The sequence below is a fragment of the Haliaeetus albicilla genome, chromosome Z (assembly GCF_947461875.1).
Source record: "Haliaeetus albicilla chromosome Z, bHalAlb1.1, whole genome shotgun sequence".
Taxonomy (NCBI): Eukaryota; Metazoa; Chordata; class Aves; order Accipitriformes; family Accipitridae; genus Haliaeetus; species Haliaeetus albicilla.
Window position 1 is genome coordinate 51,161,277 of NC_091516.1, and position 27,924 is coordinate 51,189,200.

Here is a 27,924-nt window from a genome sequence, read left to right on the forward strand (position 1 = left end):
TTAGAGTGAATCTGAGAAACCAAAATAACTTTTAAAAAGAAAAATGTTAATCTATATTTATCCAGGATGCGTGCCAAATTTGTATCCACACACAAGCACACATATTCACTGCACACAGTACAATTACACTGCAGGCAGGCAACAACTCAAAATGAAGCTGCTAGCAGATGTATTTGAACTGGAACACTTCTGCAATAATAGCTCATTTAAGTTTCATTATTTTATAGGTCTTCAGAAAAACTGCAATATCCAGCCTTTCCTGGAAGAAGCCACTCTGTCTGTCATGATGTTCATTTGTCACTCCATGTGCAAAAGAATAGCATGGGAGGGAAGAATTTGGAGGGGAGCAAAGCAGAATGAGAAGGGAGAGGAAATGGTTTAAAATAAAATGGCTGGATTTGCAACATTTAGAAAAACAATTCTTGAGGACTCCAAAATGCTGATGGAAGCATACTTCTGATCTCTGTTTCTCTGTACGTCTGTGCTGTCTGCATACAATAGATATGAGTAAGAAGTACGTGATCTGAGTTCCAATAAAACAGCAAGAAAGTCATTGAAGTAAAACAAACATAATGGTTTTGCCCTTTATGAGGAAGATCAAAGTTCAGAGTCACCCATTTGCAACAAATTTATACAAAACCCTTCTTAGCTGGAGTTGCTCAAAGCCTAAAGACAATTAGACCACTGAGGCATGGTGACTTACAAATCAAAGCGAAGAAGCCAGTGGACTGAGGTGAGGGAGGTAGGTCAGCAAACATAATACAACGTAACTTCTGGTCTAAAATCAAACCCTTGGGGATTAGAGGAGCAGAAGAGTTGCAGTTACCTTGTGTGGCTGTTGGATGACAGGCTTTCCCATGGCTGCACGCTACAGCCTGTGATTGCATAGGCTCCCCCGCAGCTCCCATCTAGTTTCATCAGCAAGGCTTTTGCTGCATTCTCAGCTGTCTTCCTGCAGTCATGAGCTCTCTTAAGCATCTGGGTGATGTTTTCATCACCTGTCTGGTCTCCTAGTTTTCAAGCAAACAATCTGTTTCAGAGCTTTGAGGAGGGTGATAGAAATTAAGGCAAGAGTAGAGATGCTTCTATGCGCTCTCAGTTTATACCAAAACGATGATAATAAATTACCAATCTGTGATGTAAAAGTAACTTCATTTCTGTGTGAGCATCAGTGGTAACTGGGCTGCTGGCCTCAATGCATCTCCCTTCCAGCTACAAGCTCCAGGTACTTGTTGCTCCAGGTACATGTCTTAAGTGATGTTTTATCTTCACTAGCTTGTCTGTTTGTAAGGGTGTACATTGTGCATTAAGATTAGGTTAGGATGTTCAAATTAATAATACACTGGAAAAGCCTCAGCCTAAATTACAACTCTTAGTCCAATCAGTCCAGTGCTGTTTCACAGTGCAGTCATTTCCAGCGCTTTTTCTCACAAGCACCTTTATCTCAAGCCTAATGGTTTGCAGAACACCTTCTTACAGGTTACCTTTCCAGCTGGAAGAATTCCCTTACTGCTTAGATACAGCCTTTCAGAGTTTATAGTCATGCATACTAAAACAAAAGAAAACTACCACTGGTGTTTATTAATTTGCTATAATTTCTAGTGGTTATGCAGCATCTATACAGTTGGTAAGCCATCCCTTCAGCAGACGCAGGACAGAAACCACCACTGTCACTATTCTTATAGTCCTAACTCCAGATGGAGTCAAGTCATTAAAGTAAGACACATTAGTGGCTACACTGAAAGTCTCAACAAAGTGACAATATATTCATATTTTACCACACACAATGCAAAGATGTTAGAGAGTATTAAAAAAACCCAGTTTGCTCTATGTCAGATTTTAATTTCATCCTTATTTGAGTCAAAGACCAATTACCCACTCTTCACACTGGCTGAGTGAAGTGCATGCACTAGAAATAACATTAATGCAGAAAAAAGGAAGGGACAATGTTCTGTTACGAGCAGCTGGATATGCTCAGCTCTAAGTGATGCAGAAGCAACTCCCATGAATTTTCCACTCACAGACGCTGATATAAAACTTGACTGATCTTCAGACCAAAAATCTGCTATGTTATCTAGGTGTTTTAATCAAATTTCACAGTGAAGTAAAGGTACATAAACCAAACACAACTTCCTCCAAGCTGTGTTATGTAACGGGAAATTGGCACTATTTCTACCACAGGGCTGTAACTGGTAATACCCTAATTAAAAGCTGTAGACAGACACCTATATAAAAACTAAACTACACTCTCTTTCATAAAATGCACATGAGATGAAACCCTACTCAAACCCAAAGTATTTCTCCCTTCTAAGCTCTTTTTCTGCCACCTATGTGAACACAAAATCCAAGACTAAATTAATTCACTTCTTCTGGCCACTGATCTCTGCCAGCAGGGAAAGCTCACTAGCACATTGTGGAAAGGAATGACCAGAGTCTGGAAGAAAGGTGGATAAAAATCTCAGGCATCCACTCTAATGTTTAGCATATGGCACACACTGCACAGGCCAAGACAGGTAGACAAGGGCCTGCTTCTAGCACTGGGAGAGATACAAACTAAGGGTCATGGTTAGCAGCACAGCAACTGTGGGCTGAGTGCACCTAGTCATCTGAAACAAGCAGCTGACCATGTCAGTCCTGTGGCTCTAAAGCCAGATGGTCACTCTGTCTCTAAAAGCTTTCCATTACATTTCAGTGATTCCTGAGAAGCTAGCACTATAATACTGTCTCAGCCAGGCCGTTACTACGTCTTGGCACAGCACGAAGAGCGATTCTTCTCCCTCTGAAGGCTTCCCCTCTTTCTACTTGAAGATTACTACGGCTACCTTCTCCTGTCAGTAAAAGGGATGGGACTATAAAACATAGGTTAACATTCATTGTGTAAACACCTCTTTCTATCAGAAAAGTGGAGCCCGCAGCAACGTCAAGCTCCAAACACTTCTGAACTGTACCTATCATAGCGGCTCATTCATTACTTAGTGAGCAGCATATTTAAAAACAACACCTAGCAACAACATTAACTATGCACAAAATATGAAAAACCGAGAACATATAGGCTAATAACCCCAACAACACAGTAAAACAAGATGCAATGTTTTAAAATTTCAGAGCAAAGGTAAAATATGGGGTGAAAAACTAGAGCAAATTTTTTTTTTTTTTGGTAACTACTCAACCCTACCTTTGTATTGTCTTAATCCCAGTTTTTCATAAGACTACACTCAGTTTCTAGGGGGTCAATGTTGCTGGTTCAAATAAAATGGGTACTTGCAGTTACCACAGCTGTATGGCCCTAAGCCACATATGCTCATACTGTTCAGTAATTCCACTCTGTACAGTTGCATGGCTGTAGCAGCCTCACCACTGCCAGAACAGGCATCCCCTTGTGATAGTACAGGTAGGTTAATTTAAATTGCTGGTGAATTTTATGATTTAATTCCTGTCTCTCTTTTCCTTTTCCTCTATTTTTTGGGTGTATGAAATGGTTTACTTAGTTAAAAACAAGAAAAGACCGGAGACCATTCTTAAGTGATGGGTCATGAGATGATTCACTGTTAGAACTAACTCTAATGCTAACTGACATGCAAAAAAAAAAAAAAAAAAAAAAAAAAGTGATCAATTGACATCTTACCAACAGAACCAACACCTGCAGCTCTGAACTGCCCAAGAATGAGACTCTGCTCACTTTCTGCCAATGCCAACAGCAGCTCGTATGCTTCTATGCACTGTTCACTGAAAGAGAAAACAAAATACAGAAAACAAAAATCACACAAAATATATCTGCAATTTAGAGGGGAAGAATACCTGCAATAGCACCAAGAAAAAGAGGTAGCTGATGAACTGCATGATTCCCTACTACTTGCCTAACAGTAGGGATATTAAGTGGCATAACACACATAGTTTCTATCAGAAGCATTCAACAGTCTCTCCTTCCTTATGATGGTCCCGGGTTGCCCTCAACTAAGGTAACAAGTTAAAATAGAAGAGAATGACCTGATGTGAAGTAAGCTCCAGAAGCGTGTTTGAAACAGTCAACAATACGAATGGTGGTCGACGTGATCCCTTTGAGAAACTTTTTGCACGCCTTCTTACTATACAAAACATAGTATTCTATACTCTACTGTATAACTATACTATACAAAGTATAGTAAGAAGAAAAGAAAAGAAAAATACTTGTTGCTCTGTCGTGTCTCTAAGATTTTTCTCTTTACAACACAATGGCTTCTAAATACAGTTCTGAGTCACTCATTCCTGTTGCATTCTAATGTTTTTGAAAATATATACATTAATAAACATATCTGCAATTTACATTTCCTTGTAATCTGCTCAAGGCTGATAGTAACAGAATACATTCTTTAAAAGGCACACAGTTTGTATTAAGACCAGAACTGCCTGTTCCAAATTAGTTGCAGCTGAAGAAATTAAATGACACCATCTTTTTACATACAGTTTAAAGCAAATTTAGATACTTGTAACCAGATACCAAGCAATTCATCCACAATTTCAACTGACATAACATAAAGTTGCTCTGAATTATGTGGAGTACAATACTACCCTTTGGTCCACTGGTCTTGTGAAAGGTGCCAACGTAATACAGAGAACCTGTATCTTAAGACTGGATACAGCAGGGACAGTTTGAACCTGCACACAACCCCTAATTCAATGTTAATTCAGTATTTAAAAATTAAAAGATAAATCTGTATATTTCTATTAAACTGAGTTCGCTACTGCTGGTGAACTACAGCTGAAACGCACTTGTATCAGTAACTTCAGTTCTGTAGTTTGTCAAGTAGTTTAACCAAAGGGCCATTTTCTCAGGGAGGAAACAAAAAGAAACAGTATTACTATGGCACACCAACAATTTCCCCATGAAAGACTTCTATCAAGTCTCCCCCACTCCCTCTTTTTCTGGCTGAGACACCCTCTGCATAGGCACATACCTGTATTGCAATGCAAGCCTGAGGGCTGTGGCATTGGACTCATACTTCCCAACAAGCATGCTCATCCTCTCCGCATTGCTCTTGCACTCCTCCAGCGTTATTGTTAACAAGTCATTCTGGGATTTCAAGTGCTCAATACGGCTGTAGAAAAAGGAATTTGTAACCTTCAAGCTTAGCTTCCAGACACTGTCCTGTAAACTCTACAACAACAGTAATTTAAAACAACACATACCATTTGGTCTACACAGGTTTTTAATGAGGATGGCAAATCTATGTCCCATATCAAGAGCCAAGAGAAGAGCAATTTCTCTTACAACAGCTTCTTCTTCTCCTCTCCTTCCCATAAAATGTAATCACAACCCTGTGCAACAGCAGCAAGCAGGAAGCTGTACCCTTATTTTGTAGCCACCAGACTGAGTAGGAAAGTTTCATATTAACCTTTTGCTTAGTTTTTCTGCCTCCATTCCTCACTTCCTGCTGCCACATTTGTGTCTTGTTTTAAGTGGCATACTCATTAGTGCAATGTGTGGGTGTGTGTAGGGGTCATGCAGCTGCATAAATGCTCCCTTTCTTTGGAACATCCAGAATAAGTGTTTCACTTGAAGTAATATTTTGGCTATGATTAGAGAGGTAACTTTCAAAATACGAAGTTTCAATGAGGCAAAATCTCCAAAAGTTCTGGCAACAGCCAAACAGAAGCTCATATCAGAACTTAATTGTAATATTCTGCTCAATGAGGTTGGCTCTGAATCTGAAAATGACGCTTCAGAATATCAGTATTACTGCTTATTCTCACTGCTGATAACTGCACTACACATAAATGTACTATGCCTAAACTTCAGAGTTGGACATACACTGAAAACAGGCGAATTATTTCAAAATTTGGACAGATGAAGAAATCAGTGCCATCCAGAACTCTAAAATCACTGACTTCCTAACAAACACAAGAAGGAGAAGGGCTAGTATACCATTTATTCAGCAATCAGAATAAAGCCCTGACTCTCCCAGCTGCTAGAACTCTCAGATGCTTCACCTTCTATAACTTCTTTAAAACCTCCTATAAGGATACATGTTGTCAAAGTGTAATTGTGCAGTGCACAGAAAAAAGAGGGAAAAAAAAAGAAAAAAAGAAAAGAAAGAGCATATTTTGCAGCACTACAAAAACATGAGCTACTAATAAAAGAGATATTGTACTGATCAGACTAAATTTGAGATAGCTGTGGGGAAGGGAGAACTTGGAAGGAAACATGCTGAGACACGATTCTCATGCTCCTGATCCACAGTTTTGATTTTATGTGCTGAAGAGGACACGAAGCATTGGTTTTGATAGTGCTTATTGAAGGTTAACACCAGCAGTATTTTAAGTGCAACCAGAAAGCTGCAATCTTTCTTCTGCAGACATGTCTATTTACTGGTGTATGTACTACACTACCATACATTGGTACATTCACTGATAGAGTTAATGCTGTAATTTTGTTTCATCAGGACAAAACCAAGGAAGCTAATTCCAGAATGACGGAGAATAAGTTAGGGGAATCCATATTTCTAGCAGTGATGTGTCTTACGAAAAAAGATGCCATGTCTACTTGGTCAGTCATAGAGAAGGACACTCTACAGTGCAAATTGTCACAGGTGAAGGTGCCATGCTGATCTAATAATGCATGACCAAACTGTCACACTAATGGAAAGAATCCTTAGCATACAATTCAATCTTCTCTTCATCAACTACATTCCATGTTTATCTGCAGCTGCCACAGTTGAGCTGGGACTGAACCAAGAAATGTTCGGAAAGGATAAACAAGTAGTAACTTCAACAAAGCTAATAGCAGACAACACATTTGAGCATGTCTAACTTTCAACCTTACCTATTTAATCTCTCTGTCTCCACTTCAAACTCTCTGATTTTGCTTTCAGAGATAGCAGATCCATGTGAATAAAGAGTCTGGAAGATTTCCTGGATGTTTGAGCAGTCTTGGAGGGAATGTGCCAAATGTTCAGCCACAGTACTAGACACCTGCACAGGGCAGTTAATAGATCATTGTGAAGAGATAACCACTGGATTCCTCCCACAGGCAGTCTGCATTGAGAACTGCATTTGCTTGCATGCACTCACTTCAAGGCATTCATTATTCAGTTTTTTTCTATGAATTTTATATTGAATAGAACATCTACAAGTTTCCACTTTAAGAAACAACTGTTTTGATTTAAAATTCTACTAACCAAAGGGTGAAGTCCACTACTTCATCATACATTTAAAAAGCCTAATATGCAAGTTATTTACTTTCTTGAAAGCTTAGCAAAAGGTCAGAGCTAAGTTCTTCAGTGAAACAATATTAACACACAGTGACAACAGCACTGCAGATTTACACTGGCATTACAAAGCAGAACTCAGTTTTCTGTTGACTGAAGTTGTGAAATACAACTGAACAGTCTTTTCTTAAAGAACAGTAATTTGGAGGAATTGACTCCAAAATTACCCTCTTGAAGTCACTCAGAGAGTGATTTCTAGCCACCAGGTATCAGATCTTAATACTGGGTGAAATATTCTCTGTTGAAATATTCTTCCCAAAATAACTTTTAAAGTATTTTCAGTTAGCTCATATATTAATTTAGTAAGAAAACAATGCTGTTTTTAATGGAACACAGGTCATCTTCAGAAGGTATCATGCACGCACATAATTACTAGTCCTTACCCCTATGCTGCTGATTTCTGATCCTAAGACAGGTCTATCAGATGATGAAGACTCTGATCTTGTCTTTGACAACTTCACTCTTTCAGCAATCTGTAAGTCAGAATGCTGCATAGGTTACACAGGAACCCACACTCCATAAAGATTATACAAAATGCATTTGTTCACTGACTACACTTGCAAACCCAAAGTAAACTGCTGTAAAATTGACACCTGTGCTCTGAGAGAATTACAATCATTAGTGCTTAATTAACTAGCACTTTTCTGCAGCTCAAGTTCATGGGCCTGCTTAGGACCCCAGAAAACTCTGGGGATTCTAGCTATCTCCCAGTTAATCACACACTTGCACAGCAGCTGTGCAAAATGAAGCCTGCTTCTCCCAGATAATGAGCAGTGTTACTGCAACACACAATAGCTCACCTTGGCTATGGGAATGTCATTGCTACTGCTGCTTGTGCTCAGCTCTCCTGTGCTGGGATTAATGGGTCGATTGGCAGAAGCGAGACGACTTGGGCTGGACGGGCCTGTTGCCTGCACGCTTTGCAAACGTGTTTGCAGTTCCCGAACCTACAATAAAACACAACATTCTGGTTTTTCCACTTTTATGGTTTAATAGTTTGGAGGTTTTCTCATTGTCTAGCCAAGCCTAATTGCTTCCGGCTTTAGCACAGAAGTTGTGTTTTGTCCTGTGGTGGAGACAAAGGTTTCATGTGGGGAGCAGATGAATGGAGGTTGTCTTAAAATTCCATTGTTTTCAGTTTTTTGAACTATTTGCAATGTGGAAATACGCAGATGTCATACTGTAGAGTAATTACTCAAAGTTTCAGCTTGTTTTATATAACCCCTTCAGTGCAGCTGTACTACATGTATAGAAATTATTCTCTCTGGGGTGAAGCTAATGCTCCAGCCTAAAATTATGATGCCTAAACAAATCAAATTAAAATCCTGCTATTAATGGAAAGCTCCAGTGTTGAAAAAACTCTTGACATAAATGTATCACAGGGTGACTTCATCATATTTAAAGGTCAAAGAATTCAACCGTTAATCATGCTTTCAAAACTACAGTTAAGTAAAGCTACCATATAGCGAGTAATGTGCAGACAAGAAAATACCAGCAAAGTACCCAACCAACAGTCTGCAGCAGCTCTCTGTAAACATACACTTCAAACACTGCATGGTCCTCATAACACATCAGATACTTCCAGAACTGACGTCAAAAGATTTTCAGGACTAAAGGGAAAAAAAAAAGTCAGCAGAAGCCAAACTAGCTGAGCTAAAGATTACAGTGTTTACCTTGGAAAAATTCTTAACAGACAAAGAATAAATGGTCTGCTCAACACCGGAATTATGCCACAAGGTAAAGTGACAGGGTTCATTTTTCCCACAGAATCTCAAACAAAAAGTGTGAGATGAGAGAAGGGGGAGGAAACCATCTGAAGAGGAAATTTCCCCAAATATAGTGTTTACTTTAATACTCAAGTTTCTGTGCTGATTTTGTTGGAACAGTCCACCTACAAAACAGAACTAGTGAAATTTTACCAGAAGTCCAGTCCATTTGATATCCCCCTGTAGCATGAAACGCAACTCGTGATTCCTACTCTCTAAAACAAGGTGGGATTTTATACTAAATACAATACGTTTACACAAAGAACTGATTAAGGAAGCTGAAATCCCCTAGTCAAAAAATATCAAAGTTGCATTACAGCTTAGGCTTTCTTCAGCTATAGGCTCACCAAGTGCATGGTCAGTGCTTTAGCAATCTCGCTTGAAGAAGCAGCAGTCAGCATATTCTCTGCACAACACATACAGAACCTACTTCACTGAGGAAAAAGCTCATGATGGAACTCTCTCCAGTCACCAAAGCAGTTATCTTATGCCTCCTATGATCCTCTACAGTCTGCTTCTGCTTCCCTGAAGAGCACCCCTGCCTCTCCCTCAGCTGTATACAAACTGAAGGTCAGGTTGCCTGAGGACTTACTGTCAAAGTAACAGAGTTTTTAGGTATGTGCAAATTACAAAAAAGAAAAAAATCCATGTTTTACATAACAGAGCAGAATAATTGCATGTTACTAATAGTAAGATGTAGGTGGCAACAATAAGAGCACATAAAGGCTAACTGCATTTATAACTTCCCTGTTCAGTCATGGAGGAGTGCTACACCTTACACAAAATGAATCCAAACCACTCCATTGGTCTCTCTGTTAAAAAAAAAGATAAAAGTACACAAAACCTCAAATCAAATCCCCAATGTTTAAAGTAATTTGCTGAAAAATGGATATGGTTGCTTGTCCCAGAATTATACATCTTAACTGCAATTACATCATGAAGTTAACTGAACAGAGTGTATAAAGTGCACATTCGTAGCACATATCTTCTACATATTTTCAGCTGAGGCCTCCTTTGTACATATAGACATACATAATTTCAACACGGGTACAGCTGCACTAATGCGAACCTTAGGGACAGAAGTGCTCTACTGATGCAAACCAATCATTTCAGCCTGCTGATATGCATAAAACTGAAATAAACCATGTATGCGTGTTTCTGCTTGCAGAATTGGAATGCCAGTGCAGATAGGATTTGTACTGTGGCATTAACACTGTGGAAAAAAAAAGCAACCCCCAAACTTCATTAAATCAAAATCATATTTATTACTATTTCTTTTAAAAACTGGGCTGTTTCAAACTAAATTCCCCAAGTACTTAAGTTACAGCATTGTTTAAAAGCAAACTGTACTGGGTTTGTGTGGCAAGGTTTTGGCGGGAGTTGGGTTACAGGGGTGGCTTCTGTGAGAAGCTGCCAGAAGCTCCCCCCATGTCCGACAGAGCCAATACCAGCTGGCTCCAAGTCAGACCCACCGCCAGCCAAGGCCGAGCCCACCAGTGACAGTGGTAGCGCCTCTGGGATAACATATTTAAGAAGGAAAAAAGTTGCTGCAGCACAGAAACAGCAGCCGGAGAGAGGAATGAGAACACATAAGAGAAAGAACCCTGCAGACCCCCAGGTCAGTGAAGAAGGAGGGGGAGGAGGTACTCCAGGTGCCGGAGCAGAGACTCCCCTGCAGCCCGTGGTGAAGACCATGGTGAGGCAGGCTGTCCCCCTGCAGTCCATGGAGGTCCACGGTGGAGCAGATATCCACCTGCAGCGCAGGGAGGACCCCATGCTGGAGCAGGTGGGTGCCCGAAGGAGGCTGTGACCCCATGGGAAGCCCGCGCTGGAGCAGGCTCCTGGCAGGACCTGTGGCCCCATGGAGAGAGGAGCCCACGGAGCAGGTTTTCTGGCAGGACTTGTGACCCCGCAGGGGACCCACGCTGGAGCAGTCTGTGCTCCTGAAGGACTGCAGCCCGCAGAAGGGACCCACACTGGAGAAGTCCGTGGAGGACTGTCTCCCATGGGAGGGACCCCATGGCGGAGCAGGGGACGAGTGAGGAGTCCTCCCTCTGAAGAGGATGAAGCGGGAGAGACAACATGTGATGAACTGACCCCAACCCCCATTCCCTGACCCCCTGTGCAACTGACGGGGGAGGAGGTGGAGAATCCAGGAGTGAAGCTGTGCCCAGGAAGAAGGGAGGGGTGGAGGGAAGGTGTTTTGAGATTTGGTTTTATTTCCCATTACCCTACTCTGGTTGATTGGCAATAAATTAAGTTAATTTTCCCCAAGCTGAGTCTGTTTTGCCCGTGATGGTAATTCGTGAGTGATCTCTCCCTGTCCTTATCTCGACCCATGAGCTCTTTGTTACATTTTCTCTCCCCTGTCCAGCTGAGGAGGGGGAGTGATAGAACTGCTTTGGTGGGCACCTGGTGTCCAGCCAGGGTTAACCCACCACACAAAAAGGAAAACCACTAGGGATGTATTCTTCATAAAATCAAATCCCTGCCTCAACTGACTTAAAAATTGCTAAAATATTCACCTATGCCCAGAACCCAGTCCTGCAAGATTTCAGCCCTAAAACAAGTAACATGCTAAATTTAAGGGCAATCAGGAAACAGAGTGGTAAAGTTGCTTAAAATGCTAAGCATTCATTGACTCCAAAGTTTAAAACCACCTTAGGTAAGGACAATATTACACAAAACTTTAAGGCAGATAGGTTTCCTTTAGTCTATGTTTTATTACTGAGCAGCGACTATTGGCCATGATCACAAAGCCAATTATTCTTAAGGATCTGTAAAACAATGTTAGCAACAGAAAAAAAAATGAACACAACTAAGTCTGTAGCCAGGCAAAGCTTTGCTCAGCAAAGCATTTATAAAAGAAAACTTAGAGTGCAGCACAGTTATCATTCTATGTGAGTCACTGCTTTAACACTGTATCATAGAAGCAACTACAACTTAAAGAAACTGCCTGCTTATTCATGCTTCTTGATGTATTTACTGATTCAGGACTTCATCTGAGAAATTACATGCTGAATTAATTGCTATAAATAACTGCACTAACTTTAGCAACGCTGAGTACTGGATGGTAGTTCTGAGCAGGATAACAGGCCAAGTTTGTCTGACCTGTAAAATCACCGATCTCACAATTCACACATTCACCAAGCCAGAATCTCATGACTGGGTTGCGCACCCACCAGACTGCCCAGAGACAGCTTAGGTAACTATTTCTGGTCACCGAAACCTCCACTGTAAATAGAGCAGAATGCACAACCTCCTCAGAATGTACTTTTCACACTAGTAGTAATTCTACAGGAAAAATAAAGGAAGACCAAAGAACGGGAATCATGAAAAAAAAAAGAGTTCAGAAGAGCCAGTTTCTTCTCTGGATTGGTGAATGCATGAGTTATGAAAAGACTAGTTTAAAAAGTATGATTAAAAATTATCTGACCACCCCTGCTCAATACTTCTACCAGTCTCAAGTGTCATTACCAATGCAATATAAGTTATTCTGAAGGTTATGTTTATTAGTAGAAAGAAGGTAATTGCAGTACCGCACGTGAGACACAATAAACAACTGGAAATTGGAGACAGAGGAAGGGCAGATCTCACTGGAAATGGATGACAAAATTGGCAAAATCCAATGGGTGAAGACAAGTAAAGAAACAGAACCAAAAAAAGTTCAACTGAAAGACAGAAAAGTGTGGATTTTTGAGTTGGGGAGGAATAACAAGGAAGGATTTAAAGAAAAGATTTCTTCAACCCTTGCATCATACTAGTTTACAGACAGACATATCCAGAAGGATATAAAAATTGCCAAAGTTCTAGAACTCTAAATTGAGATAGAAAGTGGCTGACAGGCAGGTCTAATTATATGATCAGAAAAAAAAAAAAGGAGGCGAGAACAGAGGAAAAAGGAGAAATCCAGGGAAACATCTGTGAAATCCACATTGAAAAAAAGGAAAGAGAGAAGATCTTCTAAACAGCTGGAGGAAGTCCAAAGAATTACAGAAGTAAAGTAGTGCTGGAACCTTGGAAAGAGCAGCAGCGGGGCATTAAGTGAGACACAAGGCAACAGAGCCATTAGACTTCTGACCAATGGACAGCCTAGATACCAAGATAAGTCAGGTGCAAACACATGTTCTCAAGTTATTAATATAAATTTAAGTAACTGGAAATTTTATTTATTAATATTTGATGTTTAGCAATATGAACCAATTGTTTAGCTGCATTTCTGATTTTTTCCTTTGAATGCGGAGAATTGGAGTAAGAAATAGGGAAAAATAAAGCATAATTTCTTGTGGATACCTTAAGAACTAAATAAAGAGACAGCAAGGGTAGAGAAAAGGGGCCGACACACTACAGTAATGTTGGATTTATGAAAGACTTCGTAAGTGATTAACAGGCATCATGGACATGTTTGCAGAAATGCATAGTGGGTTACAGAAAATACTTTGGTGGAATATGCTCATTATCTATAATCATGAATCTAAGAAAGATGTTTTTACTCTTTGTATTTTACACATGCATACTCACAACTACATGATTGGTTAACATATCCCAAATAAAAAATGACAGCTACAAACTGCATATTTTTGTCACTGATTTCCACATTCAAAGGACACCTGCTGCTTTTGTTTCTAAACCAGTTTCAAATAAGGGGCATCCCTGTGATTGTCTTCTTTCTACCCTACTTATGACCTGTTTCATCATGCAGTATCTTTGAATCCTTCAAGTAATAACATTTTTTTCCTCAGCATTTTAATACCACTTTAATTTTTTCTCCCTGTTATAGAGGAGAAAGGTGAGGTATAACAAAGCACAGGAAGTGAAAATACCTCTCCCACTTTCTAATTTATTCATGCATACTGCAAATCTGTAGAGGAGAAGATGGAAAATGAAATAGTGGTGTGACAATTCAAGCTGCTTTCAGCGGTGAGGGCCCTTCCCAGCCTAAAGCACCGCTAACCTTTCCATCAGGGCTAGTGGTGATTATTTTCAGCCAGCTAATTTTCAGCCCCTCTTAAATCGCGAGCACCACAGCTAACAAGGTCTGATTTCCTATAGGTTGTCTGTTGTAGTTGACCGAGTATGGTGAAGAAGTCTTTCCTGGTATTTGTAAGGGCCATCTCCTCACTGAATTCTCTGGAGTTCTTATCAGTTCAAAGGAGGCATTTACAGAATGTCAAAGATGTCTACTTTCAAGAAATATGTAAGAACTTAACTGTCACTAGGAGCCCTACTCCTCTGGCAGATCTGAAAATCAGTCTGCAGTCTGAACAATTATTTTGAGGAACAGAGAAAAGGAACAACACACAGACACAACAAGCTGCAGGAGAACAGGCACACTGCTAGGGTTTATACATACGACTTTTTTAAGCAGCAGGAGAGACTACAGAGCGCTGGGGAATACAAATATGTCACCAAGCAAGTGCTCCTCTGCATTTGACACCTTTCAGACAAAACTCCCTCAAGCAGTGCTCCATGAGGAAAGATCTGGGTGCCGCACCTCTACAAAGGAAGCACAGCAACAAAAACCAAGGATGTGGCAGGACATGACATGGGAGGTGAGGGGTGGATTCCCTAAAAGCTCTGAGCACAACTTAAGTGTTCTGATCCAGGCTGGCACACAGTGGCACAAAGGAGGGCAGTAAGCCTATCTCAGGCTTCTCATTTCATTTCAGATTAATCACTGAGCCATTTGCATACAAGCTTGGAAACAGAAGCAAAGCTCTAGTTTGTTAACAGCTAAGTGGAGATACTGCTGCATAAGCAAATACCATGCAACTGAAGGAGGCAGAGAACGGAAATAGCTTTTGGCTGCTACCTCAGGTTTCTGGTGCGCACCAAGAGACAAGAAGACAACAGTTCAAGGATCACGTTAAGCTGTGCAAGCTGGTAATAATCTCTAAATGTTCATAACGTACCAGTGTTCTCTAGCAACCTGAACAATACCTTCTGATCCCAACACGAATGACACCAAAACAAGGACAGCTGAGCAGTTCGTGCCAGCTTTGTGTCATCCGAGAACAGTGCCTGCGAGGCCAAGGATCTGACTCCTGCTGCGGTTTGGGTAGGTTTCAACTCCTCGCAAGAACAAGGCATTTTGGGAGAGCCCTTGTGCTAAAATGAAGTTTCTTGGAGTGGGGGCAATCTGGGCAGCTGTAGGGATCATGCATTAAAACGTCCTCTGCTGATTATGTTTTCATTAAGGTCTTACGTTAAAGATAGCTAAAATACCAACTCTGTTCTTGTTATGGTCAGTTTGGTGAATTCAACAGAGTTTGGAGGAGATACAGAACAATCCTCACAACTAAGAGCATTTGATTAACTGAACAAGTTGACATCTGGCTTTTGCAGAGAATAGACTTAAGACACTTCCTGAGCTGGAACCGCTTTTTCACTTTAGACTTAGTTCTTCAGAACAGACTCAGAGAAGCCTGAAGAGTGCCCACACCTACTGCTTCTCATGTCAACAGGCTGCTTTTGGGACTGTGCTGAGGCACTACTCATCTGGCAACTTTCATGGGCAGTAATTAAAAAACCCACAACTTTTACTTGGCAGTCATGATGGAGTTTATATGCTGTATCAGTGCTGCTCATCTGACTCCCCTGGTGGATACAAGAGATTTTGTGTAAGAACACGAATATTACTTTTTCTAGTACTATTTAAGTCTGTTACCACATATAGCAGTCATAAATAGTGCTGACCTGATTACAACCTTATTCTCATGTAATAATAACATTAATCTCACGAACTGGTACAGAAGTTCCCTGGCATCTTATCTGTATTACTGGATTCAGGATTATGGTCAGCTATATGTGAACAGTTTCTAGGCCATTGACTGGCCCAGACTTAAATCGATTTTATTTTTAATATGGCAATATCATACAGAGGTAAAATAAACCTCTATGTTATGACATTAGCCGCTACACTGCAGGCACCCTACAGAAATAAGCGATTACCTCATTTACTAATGACCTGTGAGAAATAAATTCCATATGTATATTGTTTCTTAGCCACTGTTCTAGAAAGAGGCTCAATCTGTTAACTGAGCACAGTAAATACCTAATTAAATTAAATCTCCAACAAGCCTGAGAAAAATGTATTAAAAGCACTCTGCTTGATTACAGACATTGGTCTAAAGCAACAGACCTATTGATCTGGTCAACTTCAAGCTTATTCGCTTCACCCAATTTAATTTGAAAAAAACAATAACTAAATTTTAGTTGGATCTCCCTTCCCACTCTCCAGGGAAATAATCTGAAGTGACTCTGAGTTCAGGTGGCATGCAGAAAATATTTAATAGGTCAAAGAAAACCATGTACACCATTACATTAAAAATGCAAATACGGTTTCCAGTGCAACAGTTATATACTGTTGCTGACAGGGTCATATGCCATGGACAAACTTCTCTGGTGGGGGCAATAAACCAGTTGTTCTGCAAGTTCAGGATGATATTAAAAACCATGTTTCAATAAAGTGCTCTATAGGCACAAACTAAATGAAAACAACTGAAAAAAACCCCTGCCAGCTGTGCCTGAGTATGGAGGCTGCTTGATTTTGTTACGCTCTGTGACAATCCAACATTAACCCTTCGTCTACTGGGCAAGACATCTATCCAATCTGTCCAAGAAGAATTTCCTTAATTAAAGAGGAATGAACATTTAAACTGGCTTGCTGTATACGAGACAGCTCACAGTCTCTACAGAGCAATTCAAGACTTACCCTCTCCAGGGTCAGTGGTGTGAACATAACTCAGGTCAGTAACATCCCACTGCTGCTATCATCCGACAATTGCTCTAGCCACTTAACACGAAACAAGTTGATGACCTAGTTCTGTTTCCATCAGAGATGCTTCCATAACAAAGAGGCATCAGTAACACATGCAGCATCCCTGCCAGCAGTTCCAAGAGACAGGCCAGCAACTACTAGATCAGCATGATTAACACACCATCCTTTCAGTCCTAGGCCCTGCCTATACTAAGGAAATTGTGAAATACTCAATAACATAGCCAGTACTTGTGTGGCTCCACAAATGCTTGGTTCACTGGGGAGTCCAATACAGATTGACCAAGTCAAGCAGTATCCGCATACACAGAACTAAACAGCATTTTCACCATCATCTGATCCAACCCTCTGCTGTTGCTGGCAGCCAGGCAAAACATAACAGTATTGTGCAGAGATACTAAGGCTAGCTCTAGGATTAATGCAGCTGTATTAACTGGGCCAATTAAAAGTACGCTTTTTTGCCTTCCTTTGGATACAATCCTCATGTAACCATCCTGGGTTTAATAGGTATCCCTGCATAGTCACACATTTCATTATACAAACATAACTTTAGTATTTTAAAGCTCCATTTTCAAAGTAGCCTATTAGTCAGTAGCCTTACTCCTTACTGTTTCTCCAAAAGCACAATCCTCTTGTCTGTTAGACACCTCACAGTCTGATTTCTGGCCTAATACAACCATGAATGGTTTACACTAATCTGTTCTCACTCCAGTTTGGTCTCTAAGTTTGAACAGCCATTAGCTCCCATTCTTACTTGCTTTCTCCAGCACTTGTGAAAAGAAATCAAATTCAGATTTTGCTGATCTCTGGTGATCGCTGGTGATCACAAACACCAATTCTTTCCCATTTTCTGTTTTTTAACTCAGGAGCTCCCGGCTGTCGGCATAAACTCTTGTTACCAATCTTCTAAGCACCTTAACTTGCATTCTGTACCTCTCAAAATTTAAATCTTTTTCTATTAATTCTGTCCTCAAGGCCATCTATTTTTTTCTTGTTTGATATCCCAATATTGATCCATATCACCTGTAGTGTCAATATCTGCATTTGTGTAAGCAAATTTCACAAGCACATGCTTCTATTCTCTGCCCGCTTGCCACCCCCATCCCCCCGTCCCAATCCTGCAATAATTCACCGGGTGTATAAATGCTGCTTCTGTAGCTCAAGGGGTAGTACTGCCTCTGCTTAAAAAGAAGTGTAATTATAAAACCAGTCCAAAAACTTCAGGACTGAAAACAACTTACACTTATGTTATATAATAAAACTAAATTTTACAAAGGAAAAGTTGAAGTGGTCTTGTTTTACATGATAGCAGATTACTATTCTTCCCTCATCGCACACACCTTTTTTTTAGTGTTAAGAGAGGATAGTTAGTTTTGCAAAGTGGTATCTGAAGATTGGAAGTCTCACACAACGCCCCTTCATGCTAAAATGATACACTCGCTACAAAACAATGTTGTTTTAGAAGCACAGTATTTGCATAAAAGGTTGATCTGCTGCCAGTAGGTGAAGAGCAACACTTCCAATAATTCTACCAAGATACAGTTGTCTCAGTTGTCACTCAAATTGAACAGAAACTTGAAACTGCCTGTTTTAAAGACAACATTATTTCATATCTAGTCAAAACTCTGCAGATTTAAAAGGGACAAAGTCAACAAATTTTAAAAGTAACAGAGATTGAGGTCACGTTCTCTTGGATCTTTCATCTTTTTCGTGAACAGATTTCCAGCCTTTTTTAGTTTGGATTCCATACAAAGCACAAGACCTTTATCTGACCTTGCAGCATCATAAAACGTAGACAGGGAAGCAGGACATGGCTGGGACTACTCATTGTTCAGTTCTGAGAATTATTACCCACTGACAGGAGTCCTGCTCTTTTTCTTTCTTCTAATCGCAAATCAAATTCCCATTAAAAACAAAGAAATATTTGTTGTTTACAGGAAAACTCACTAAATGAACATCTGCTTTTTCTATAGACAAGTTACATATGCTTCCTTAGAGATGAATATCAGATTTTCTGTTAACACATGATTTCTGACATCAGCTTGTTGTACACCTTGGCTGTTCATCACACACGCTTTTTCAATTATGTTCAGTTTTGTCCCAATTCTGTAACTTGTATAGCTCAGCTTTAACAACAAAAAGCCCTACAGCCAGTACAGGAAGCAAGATTAAAGAGAAGCTTGTTCTGGTGACAAAATTATGCAGGCTAGGAGGAACAAGAATCCATCATCTATGCAGCACTCTTACCCTTCTACGCAGTCTGTCCCTTTCTTCACGAATAGCATTCATGGTGGCCTTGGTCCTGTTGAGCTCCTCCTCTTTGCTACACAGCATGGCTGTGAGGCTCTCATTCTCTTCCCGCAAGCCAGCTAGCTCCTTTTCCCATCGAGATCTCTCTTCAGATAGATTTGGATAAAGCTCACGTCCCAGCACACCCTCAATCTCTTCCACGGTCTGCAAAAATACAGTCATCAAAAAACAGAAAGAGGCAGAGAAAGATGATTGAACAGGAGTAATGGTACACAGGACAGAAGTGTGTAACAGGCAACTATATATACTTGCATGTACACACCCAGCCCCACAACACCATCAGTTTGCTCTTTTGTTTGATAAGTAATGTCAAACAACTCTATTGCTTATTTTGTTTGATAGTTTGACCATTTTCTTAAAGTATTTCATACTGACCAACAGCAAAGCAGACGGATGTTTTACATGCAAATAAAACATGTCACCCACGAGTGACTGAAGTCCTAGTAGTTTCACCTCAGAACACTTTAAAGCAAATTAATGACTCCTTGTCATGGGTGAGCACAGTGTTTGTTGTTTCCCTGCCTCAGTAACAGGGCAGAAAAGTAGAAGCCTGTGAATGTGCATGGCATGGGGCCTTTTTTGGTTTTAGGCCAACTCTGCAAAAGGGCAAGGAAAAGAGTGGGACAGTAAAAAAAACAGGACTCTTCTTTCCCATGTTCCTGAACATGTTTTCCTCGAGGTGACAGAGAGATGAAAGAAATAGAACTCTCTTTGGCTAGGCTTACGTTATACCAGAAGACATTACAGCCTTTGTAGTGGTTAAAAAAAGCTGGGTTCCTCTGGGACATGTAATGCCATTCAGCATTTCCTGCCCCATCCCCTTGCTCAGAACTGTGCCTGGTAGGCACCATTCAGCACAAAGGATATTCAGCAACTTCCACTGGGTGAAACTAAATACACACACACCCCACCAGCAAGGTAATATTGCCATGCCTGAACTTACCTACCGTCAGACTGGTCATTCAACATGTTGAAACACAGCATTAACGCTCAATGTGCCAGGTAACTACGTGCAGTTCTGATTCTACTACACAGCGTATGCTGTGCCTGTATCAATTTTTTTCAATTATGGAAGACCTTTGCAACATGCAAAACCCCTCCAGATGTTGCTTATAAGCTTTTGAATCTCTCTGAAGGCAGTCTGCATTAAAATGGTAGGAAAACGACCGGCCTGGCTGAATGGGGAGCTTTTGCTAGGACTCAAGGAAAAAAAAAGGAGAGTTTATCATCTCTGGAGGAAAGGGCGAGCAACTTGGGAGGAGTACAGGGATCTTGTTAGATCATACAGAGGGAAAATTAGAAAGGGAAAAGCTCAGCTAGAACTAAATCTGGCCACTATCATAAAGGACAACAAAAAATGTTTTTACAAATATGTTAACAGTAAAAAGAATCCCAAGGAGAATATCTTTCCTTTAATGGATACAGAAAGGAACATAGCAACCAGTGATGAGGAAAAGGCCGAGGTACTTAATGCCTTCTTTGCCTCAGTCTTTAGCAGTGAGTCCAGTTATCCCCAGGGTACTCCACCCCTTGAGCTGGAAGGTAAGGATGAAGAGCATAACATACCCCCCCTTAATCCAGGAGGAAATAGTTAGGGACCTACTACGCCATCTGGACACTCAGAAATCTATGGGACCTGATGGGATCCATCCAAGAGTAGTGAGGGAACGGGCAGAGGTCCTTGCCAAGCCACTCTCTATCATCTATCAGCGTTCCTGGTCAACAGGGGAGGTCCCAGAGGACTGGAGGCTTGCCAATGTGACACCCATTTACAAGACGGGTCGGAGGGAGGATCCGGGGAACTACAGGCCTCTCAGCCTGACCTTGGTACCGGGGAAGATTATGGAACGGTTTGTCTTGAGAGCACTCACGCGGCAAGTCCAGGATAAGAAGGGGATCAGGCCCCGTCAGCATGGGTTTACGAAAGGCAGGTCCTGCTTGACCAACCTGATCTCCTTCTGTGACCAGGTGGATGAGGGAAAGGCTGTGGATGTTATCTACCTTGACTTCAGCAAGGCCTTTGACCCTGTCTCTCATGGCATACTCCTTGAGAAGCTGGCGTCTCGTGGCCTGGATAAGTGTACTCTTCACTGGGTGAAAAACTGGCTGGATGGCCGAGCCCAGAGCCCAGAGGGTTGTGGTGAATGGGGTGAAATCCAGTTGGCGGCGGGTCACAAGTGGTGTTTCCCAGGGCTCGGTGTTGGGCCCCATTCTGTTTAATAACTTTGTTGATGATTTGGATGAGGGGATGGAGTGCACCCTCAGCAAGTTTGCAGACGACGCCAAGCTGGGAGGCAGGGTTGATCTGCTGGAGGGTAGGGAAGGCTCTACAGAGGGATCTGGACAGGCTGGATCGATGGGCTGAGGCCAGTCGTATGAAGCTCAACGAGGCCAAGTGCCGGGTCCTGCACTTGGGTCACGGCAACCCCATGCAGCGCTACAGGCTTGGGGAAGAGTGGCTGGAAAGCTGCCCGGCAGAGAAAGACCTGGGGGTGCTGGTTGACAGCCGGCTGAATATGAGCCAGCAGTGTGCCCAGGTGGCCAAGGGGGCCAACGGCATCCTGGCCTGCATCAGAAATAGTGTGGCCAGCAGGAGCAGGGCGGTGATCGCCCCCCTGTACTGGGCACTGGTGAGGCCGCACCTCGAGTGCTGTGTTCAGTTTTGGGCCCCTCACTTCAAGAAAGACACTCAGGTGCTGGAGCGTGTCCAGAGGAGGGCAACCAAGTTGGTGAGGGGCCCGGAGCACAAGTCTTATGAGGAGCGGCTGAGGGAACTGGGGCTCTTTAGTTTGGAGAAGAGGAGGCTGAGGGGAGACCTTATCGCTCTCTACAACTACCTGAAAGGGGGTTGTAGTGAGGTGGGTGCTGGTCTCTTCTGTCAGGTGGCTGGAGATAGGACAAGAGGAAATGGCCTCAAGCTGAGGCAAGGGAGATTTAGGTTAGATATTAGGAAAATTTTTTTTACTGAGAGGGTTGTCAAACATTGGAATGGGCTGCCCAGGGAAGCGGTTGAGTCACCGTCCCTGGAGATATTCAAAAAGCGAGTGGACGGGGTACTTCAGGACATGGTTTAGTGGGCATGGTTAATGGTTGGACTCGATGATCTTTCCAACCTAAATGATTCTATGATTCTATGAAGAAACATGGGAAATAAGTGAATATATGATATAACTAGCAACCTAGAAAGTTTCGTTTCATTGGATAATCCAAGAACAAGTTATAGCTGAAGCCTATATTTTTAAGTTTAATATGGAAGATAAATAACATGTACCAAAGTTAAAAATAGTCTGCTTAGTTGTATTATTGAAAAGGACTTATTTTTTATATGTAACAAAAATTACTAACTGAAGTTTAGCTCCTTAATTTGGGAGACACTAAAAGAACCAACCAGAGTACTGCTGAAAATGACAAACCAAACTGAAATCACAACTCCACTTTTTTTCTGCAAGAAATCTTCCCACTGTCTGACACTGATGTGTCAGTGAAATTTTATTGTATGTCTATTATAATGGAAAGTTGGTTATTTACTGTTATCAATTGATTAATCTTAAAGAATAAATCTTGGCTACAGCAAGACTCCTTAGTGAGGAGGAAAAGACAGTCATACAAAAGGAAAAAAACTATTTTTAACAACTAGTTTAAGACACCTCTATGGAAAAAGCAGGGACAAAACTTTTGCAGTCAGGTTCAGTTTGTCCTTTTAAATTTTATTTCATGTCTCTCTTGCATAAAACTGCCATACATTTAGAGTCATAAATATAAAACTCCATTGACAGAGTATCTACAGTATAATTCTGCTTACATATTTGGTAGTAAGCTTAAATTACTTTTCTAAATGAGCAATGCCTTGCAACATCTCTGTAAGATGAAAGAAGCTGCAGCTCTCCCTTACATTAGTTTCACTTGGACCTATAGGTCTCAAACTATGACAAGGTAAGTTATTTCAACACAACGTGAGGATGAGTTCAAGTTCTGAATAAGCACAGGGTGGTTAATCTTACAACGTGAAGAAAAGCTCTGTAATGGCAGGAGCATTCTTTCTTGATGATGCTAGCTTTATTTTAAACCGTCCCTCTTTGCTGCTGTCTTCTCTCCCTTCTTCCCCCAAACATCCTCTCCTCTTTCACGCACTTCCCCTGCTGTTCCTCGCCCCTCTAATGCCAAGTTCTGCTGCTGCCTCCTTCCTCCCCATACTCCTAGTGTTGCTGTTTTTCCAACGCCTCCCTTTCCCAAGCCTCTTCTCCTCCTCAGAGCCTCCTGGAGCACCACTGAAAGAGGAAGGGCTGTCATGAGGAAGCAGCGGCAGTGGCTCAACACCAAGGAAGTATCTTCAGACAGAGAGGCTGCTGCTCTTTTTCCAGACTCCATTGCTACCGTTTGCACACACAACTACAAAGTTCAGGCAGTGACAGCATCAGTATGCTCTACAGTTGTACTAAGGGCTGCCCTACAGCCCTTAAAGCTGAGGGACCTTTCTGCTTGCTTGTATGCTCCTTCATTTTGATGTGATCAGTATAATTTTTCTAACTGAACTATTACCACAATTCTCCAGTTTGATGACCAACATACTACCATCCTCCATGGTAAATAAAACATAAATATTGTACATGGATATATCTATGTAAACTACCAGGTTGTTTATTTTTCTTCAAAGCAGTATTACAGAGCAGTTTTATCTGGCATGCTGCTGTACAGCAGATAAATTCAGGTATAATTTCATGGATTACTGGATTGAATTACAATGTAATGTTCTGAGCACAGGGCAGGATGTCATATCATGGTAATTCCAGTCTTGTCTCTGACACTGCCATCAGTACTCTCTGCCTTAGTTTCCTTTCAAGAGGAGTTGTGTTACAGACATGGTATTAGATTAAATCGGCAAGTGTCAGGTTTAAAAGAAGCAAAAACCAGCACTTTTTCACAAGGCATAACTCAACGGTAGAGTTTATTCCTAATAGAATTTATGGAGGCCAAAAATTTAGACAGTTAAAAAACACATTAGATATAAACACGTAAGAAAATTCCACCCATGACTATTAAACACAAAGCCATCATCTCTGGCTCAAGAAGTTCCTAAACCCACCTTGCCAGAAGCATTTTTGAAGGAGGCAGAAGAAGGACATACTATGCATGCCCTTTTTGATGCAGTCTTTCTGTTGGCATCTGCCACTAGACAGATGGACTTTTGGTCTGACCCAGTGCAACTGTTTTCATGTTCTAAATGGTTCATGTTTGGAAATATTTACATCTTTTTTTAATTGGTAGAGTTTTAGTAGTAGGTATCTGTTACTGATAGTTATTTACTCTTCAAAATACATGAAACATTAACCAGCCTACTCAACAGAAATTTTCTTAAACAAAGGATAGTTTTGTAACTGTTCAGTTATCAGACAATCTGATAAATGTCATTTCAAGGTCTTTTCATTCTTTGTGGGACAGAAACAACTGAGCTAGCTAGGGTCACATGACCTGTATAAAAGAAGCAAAAAAAAAAAAAATTACCAGCAACAGCATTAAAAGAAACCCACTAAAATTTAACCATTGAAGCAGAAGGATTCAAAACATTTAAATGCATTAGTTCATCGGTGAAGAAAAAAGCCAACACTCAAAGCAAAAGACAGTCAGAATTTCAGGCTTCTGTTCATGATTCTACCTGTTTTAAAAATCTCTCAGTTCTCTGTCTGAGTAAACAGGAAAGCAGAAATGACCTGCAGCCATGGGTGGAAATGTGGAGAGGGGCTCCATGTGTAGGTTTTGCTATATTAAACACATTGATGACACGCTTCCCTAGCACATAACTGGAGCATCTCAGAGATTCATATCTTCCTGAAAGGTTAATAACCTTTGCATGCTATCACTTGTCAAACACAAACAATCCCAGGCTCTACAGCACAGGCACTGGAGAAAAGGTTTCCCCAAAAATGGCTACACATGTAGAGATCACCTGAAAATAAAAGGCCTGCATTTCTGAACCAGGAAGAAGCTGCTGACAGTTACTTGTCATTATAAAGTTGGACTGTAGTTCATTTGAATCAACAGTAAATAATGGGGTTAAAATAAAAAGCTTTAGAATTAAGCTTGTGGCAGCTATTTTGACATTTTATTGAATCCACCTCCTTCAGAGGTTCTCACCTCACCTCACTTCAGAGACGTCTGTAGACCTCACACAGACCAATCTCTACCTGTTTTCCAGGATCTACAATCTCTCTCTTGGTGAATACTGACTTCTGAGAACACTTAACCCTAAAACTCCAGATAATACTGGGTAACATTCAAAGTATTGATCCTAATCCTCCAACACACTCAAATAAACTGCTTCAAGACCGTTCCCAAGAACCCAGAAGTCAGTCTGTCTCTCTCTCAAATATACCTACATTCTTCAAACTACTCCTCAACATTAATTTCTTTATAGGCCATTATATTCCTCGGGCACAACCAGGCACAGAGGGGACCATTCCCAAAGGGCTAAGCTGTCTAGAATGGTCACAGACCTCCCCACTTCAAGAGCAAACTGTCAATATATTTGTTCTTATGTAAATGAGTCAGTGACACTTCTCCATCTGACGCAAAAAACTTGTTCAGCTCTTTCCCTGTATATAGTAAGAGACTCTACGGTTCCGTCGCTTTCAGGTTCTGAATTGCAATCCCTTCATCACATGTGCTACCTGGCATCCCTCTTCTTGTTCTGTTACACACTCAATAAAACCAAGACATACAAGTATCAGCTGAATTACCTGTTCATGTGTCTGGCTTCTCTCATTAGAATTAATATACCCCATATGTTTTGTGTTAAATACTAGCTTCGTATTTTAACACAGCAAAGGCACAACTTAGGCATAATACATGGCATTTTATCTTCAAATTTCAGCGAGTATTACATATTGTAATTTTTGTACATGTTTATACAAAATGTACATTTTTGTACATTATTGTAACATTTTCTGTTACTGCTCAATGACTAGCTGTGTGACCTTGGGCAAGGGACAACTTGTTTGCTGGATAACCTGCAGAAAGTAAATTAACTGCTGAGTGTCCTCATTTCTCTTATCTCTGCAATAAGCGTAAGACAAATACATTTCTGATTTGAGATCAAAAGTCTGTTAGTAGCTCCTCCTGTGCCTTGGAGAATTCGGTGTAAAACAGGCATATTACTGCCTACCCAACACATCCCATGAGCTGGGGTTGATTTCAGTGAAGTACTCTGACACCTTTGGAAGTAAGGTGCTATTAGTACAGAATGCTATCAGGTGTCTCAGGCAATGTACATGCTGCATTTAGAGCCTAATGTTACTGTTACCTTAATGGCTAAATCACAGTGTTCACTGGCGGTAGTGAGTTGTTCAATATGTCTATCCACTTCTGCGACCGATAAACTGCAGCTGCTTTTCTTCCTCCCGCAGACAACATTTTCCAGACCTGTCAGCACTCTTTGCAGTTCTGAATTCAAGTCACTACAGTTATCTAAAAGAAAGCAAAACAAAACAAAACAAAATAAAACAAATATCGCAACAATTAGCGACTCAGTGAAAAAACAAACTCTAATCCAGGAAGTGCCTGCTGCAGAACAGCTAGGACCGATACCGTTCAAGGAATGTCCTTGCAATCTGCCGCTTTTTCCTCACCAACTGATAGGCTTAAATACCATAACCACATCAACTGAAATCACGAATTATCTCCCATCTGACAAATAACACTCCCCCTACTTATTTGAAGTGTTCATTTTTTCTTCAAAAAACTCTCTTTTCTGAAGGACATTTTAAGACACCACATGCTCACATACTCTGCCATTTCTTTTTTGTTATTCTTTTTGCCATTCAGCAGCTACTATCCTGATTTTATTACCCTCAGAGGGTTTTCTCTGTGTATTCAACATTTTTTCTGCCTGGTATATTCATTGACATCACGATTTGACATTTCTCAGAAGAATTTCTGTGGTTGTACTTAGGCACTGCTTGATTTAAAAAAGAACTGGTGTTTACAGAAATAATCCCTACCGACTATCTCAGCACCTATGTTTCATTTTTATAATTATTTCTTCTTCAAATGCAACTGCAGAAAAGGAATCATAAAAGCACACCTTGTTCTTTGCTATGTTACATAGTAGAAACATATTAGCACTACATGCAACAACACTAATTATAAAATGCAGGAGGGAATCACTTTCTTTTCTGTCTTTAGGCAAAGCTCTTCTAGTGCCTTTGGCACCACCACAGCGTCCTCCTTTTCTGTGAAAACAAGTGGGTCTCAGTACCCTGCTAGCTCACTTCATAAATTATTTTCATTTTTCTTAGGCTCACATCTGGCAATAGACAGTGGCAGTTCCTAAGGCAGAGACATGGTAGAATTCACTCTTGTGCTGTCTCTCAGATGTGCTAGTTAGTATTTCTGGCTTACTAGTTAACAATTTGCTGTAACTACCAACGGTACAGCACACAAGCGGTGCACTATGATACAGCAGTGTGCAGGCAGTTCCTATACCTTACTAAAAACAGTGGCAAGCATTCTTGCTGGAGGGTGTTATTTCTATACTACTCCTGCAAGTGTTTCACCATGGTCAGAATTCCCTAGTAGCCTGCTGGCTGTGGTTCTTACAGGGGACTAAAGTAGCGGGCATTGAACTGTGTCTGAAATTTAATCAACATGAGACACTGTGCAACAGAGGACTGAGAGTGGTTGGATGAAGGGATGAGATGATCAGAAAGTAAAAAACTGTAAACTCATTACAACAAATCTAACTCCACAGCCTAACACACATAAACATGAACCTATTGCTGACTAAAAAGAAGAGTTTAAAATGATGTCACAATATTGTATGAAAAATGTGAAT

General features: G+C 40.9%; 1 protein-coding gene across 3 annotated transcripts in view; it reads right to left on the reverse strand.

Moving 5' to 3' along the window:
- The window catches only part of MCC (MCC regulator of WNT signaling pathway), a 225,732-nt gene that overhangs the window by 28,872 nt on the left and 168,936 nt on the right, over positions 1-27,924 (reverse strand). For all 3 annotated transcript variants that reach the window (XM_069775900.1, XM_069775901.1, XM_069775902.1), the window contains 8 exons: positions 26,395-26,558; positions 19,035-19,241; positions 8,045-8,191; positions 7,628-7,717; positions 6,800-6,948; positions 4,935-5,075; positions 3,626-3,726; positions 827-1,010 (listed from right to left, as the gene is read on the reverse strand). In XM_069775900.1, the coding sequence (XP_069632001.1) occupies positions 827-1,010; positions 3,626-3,726; positions 4,935-5,075; positions 6,800-6,948; positions 7,628-7,717; positions 8,045-8,191; positions 19,035-19,241; positions 26,395-26,558 (1,183 nt within the window). The remainder of the gene's footprint in view (positions 1-826; positions 1,011-3,625; positions 3,727-4,934; positions 5,076-6,799; positions 6,949-7,627; positions 7,718-8,044; positions 8,192-19,034; positions 19,242-26,394; positions 26,559-27,924) is intronic.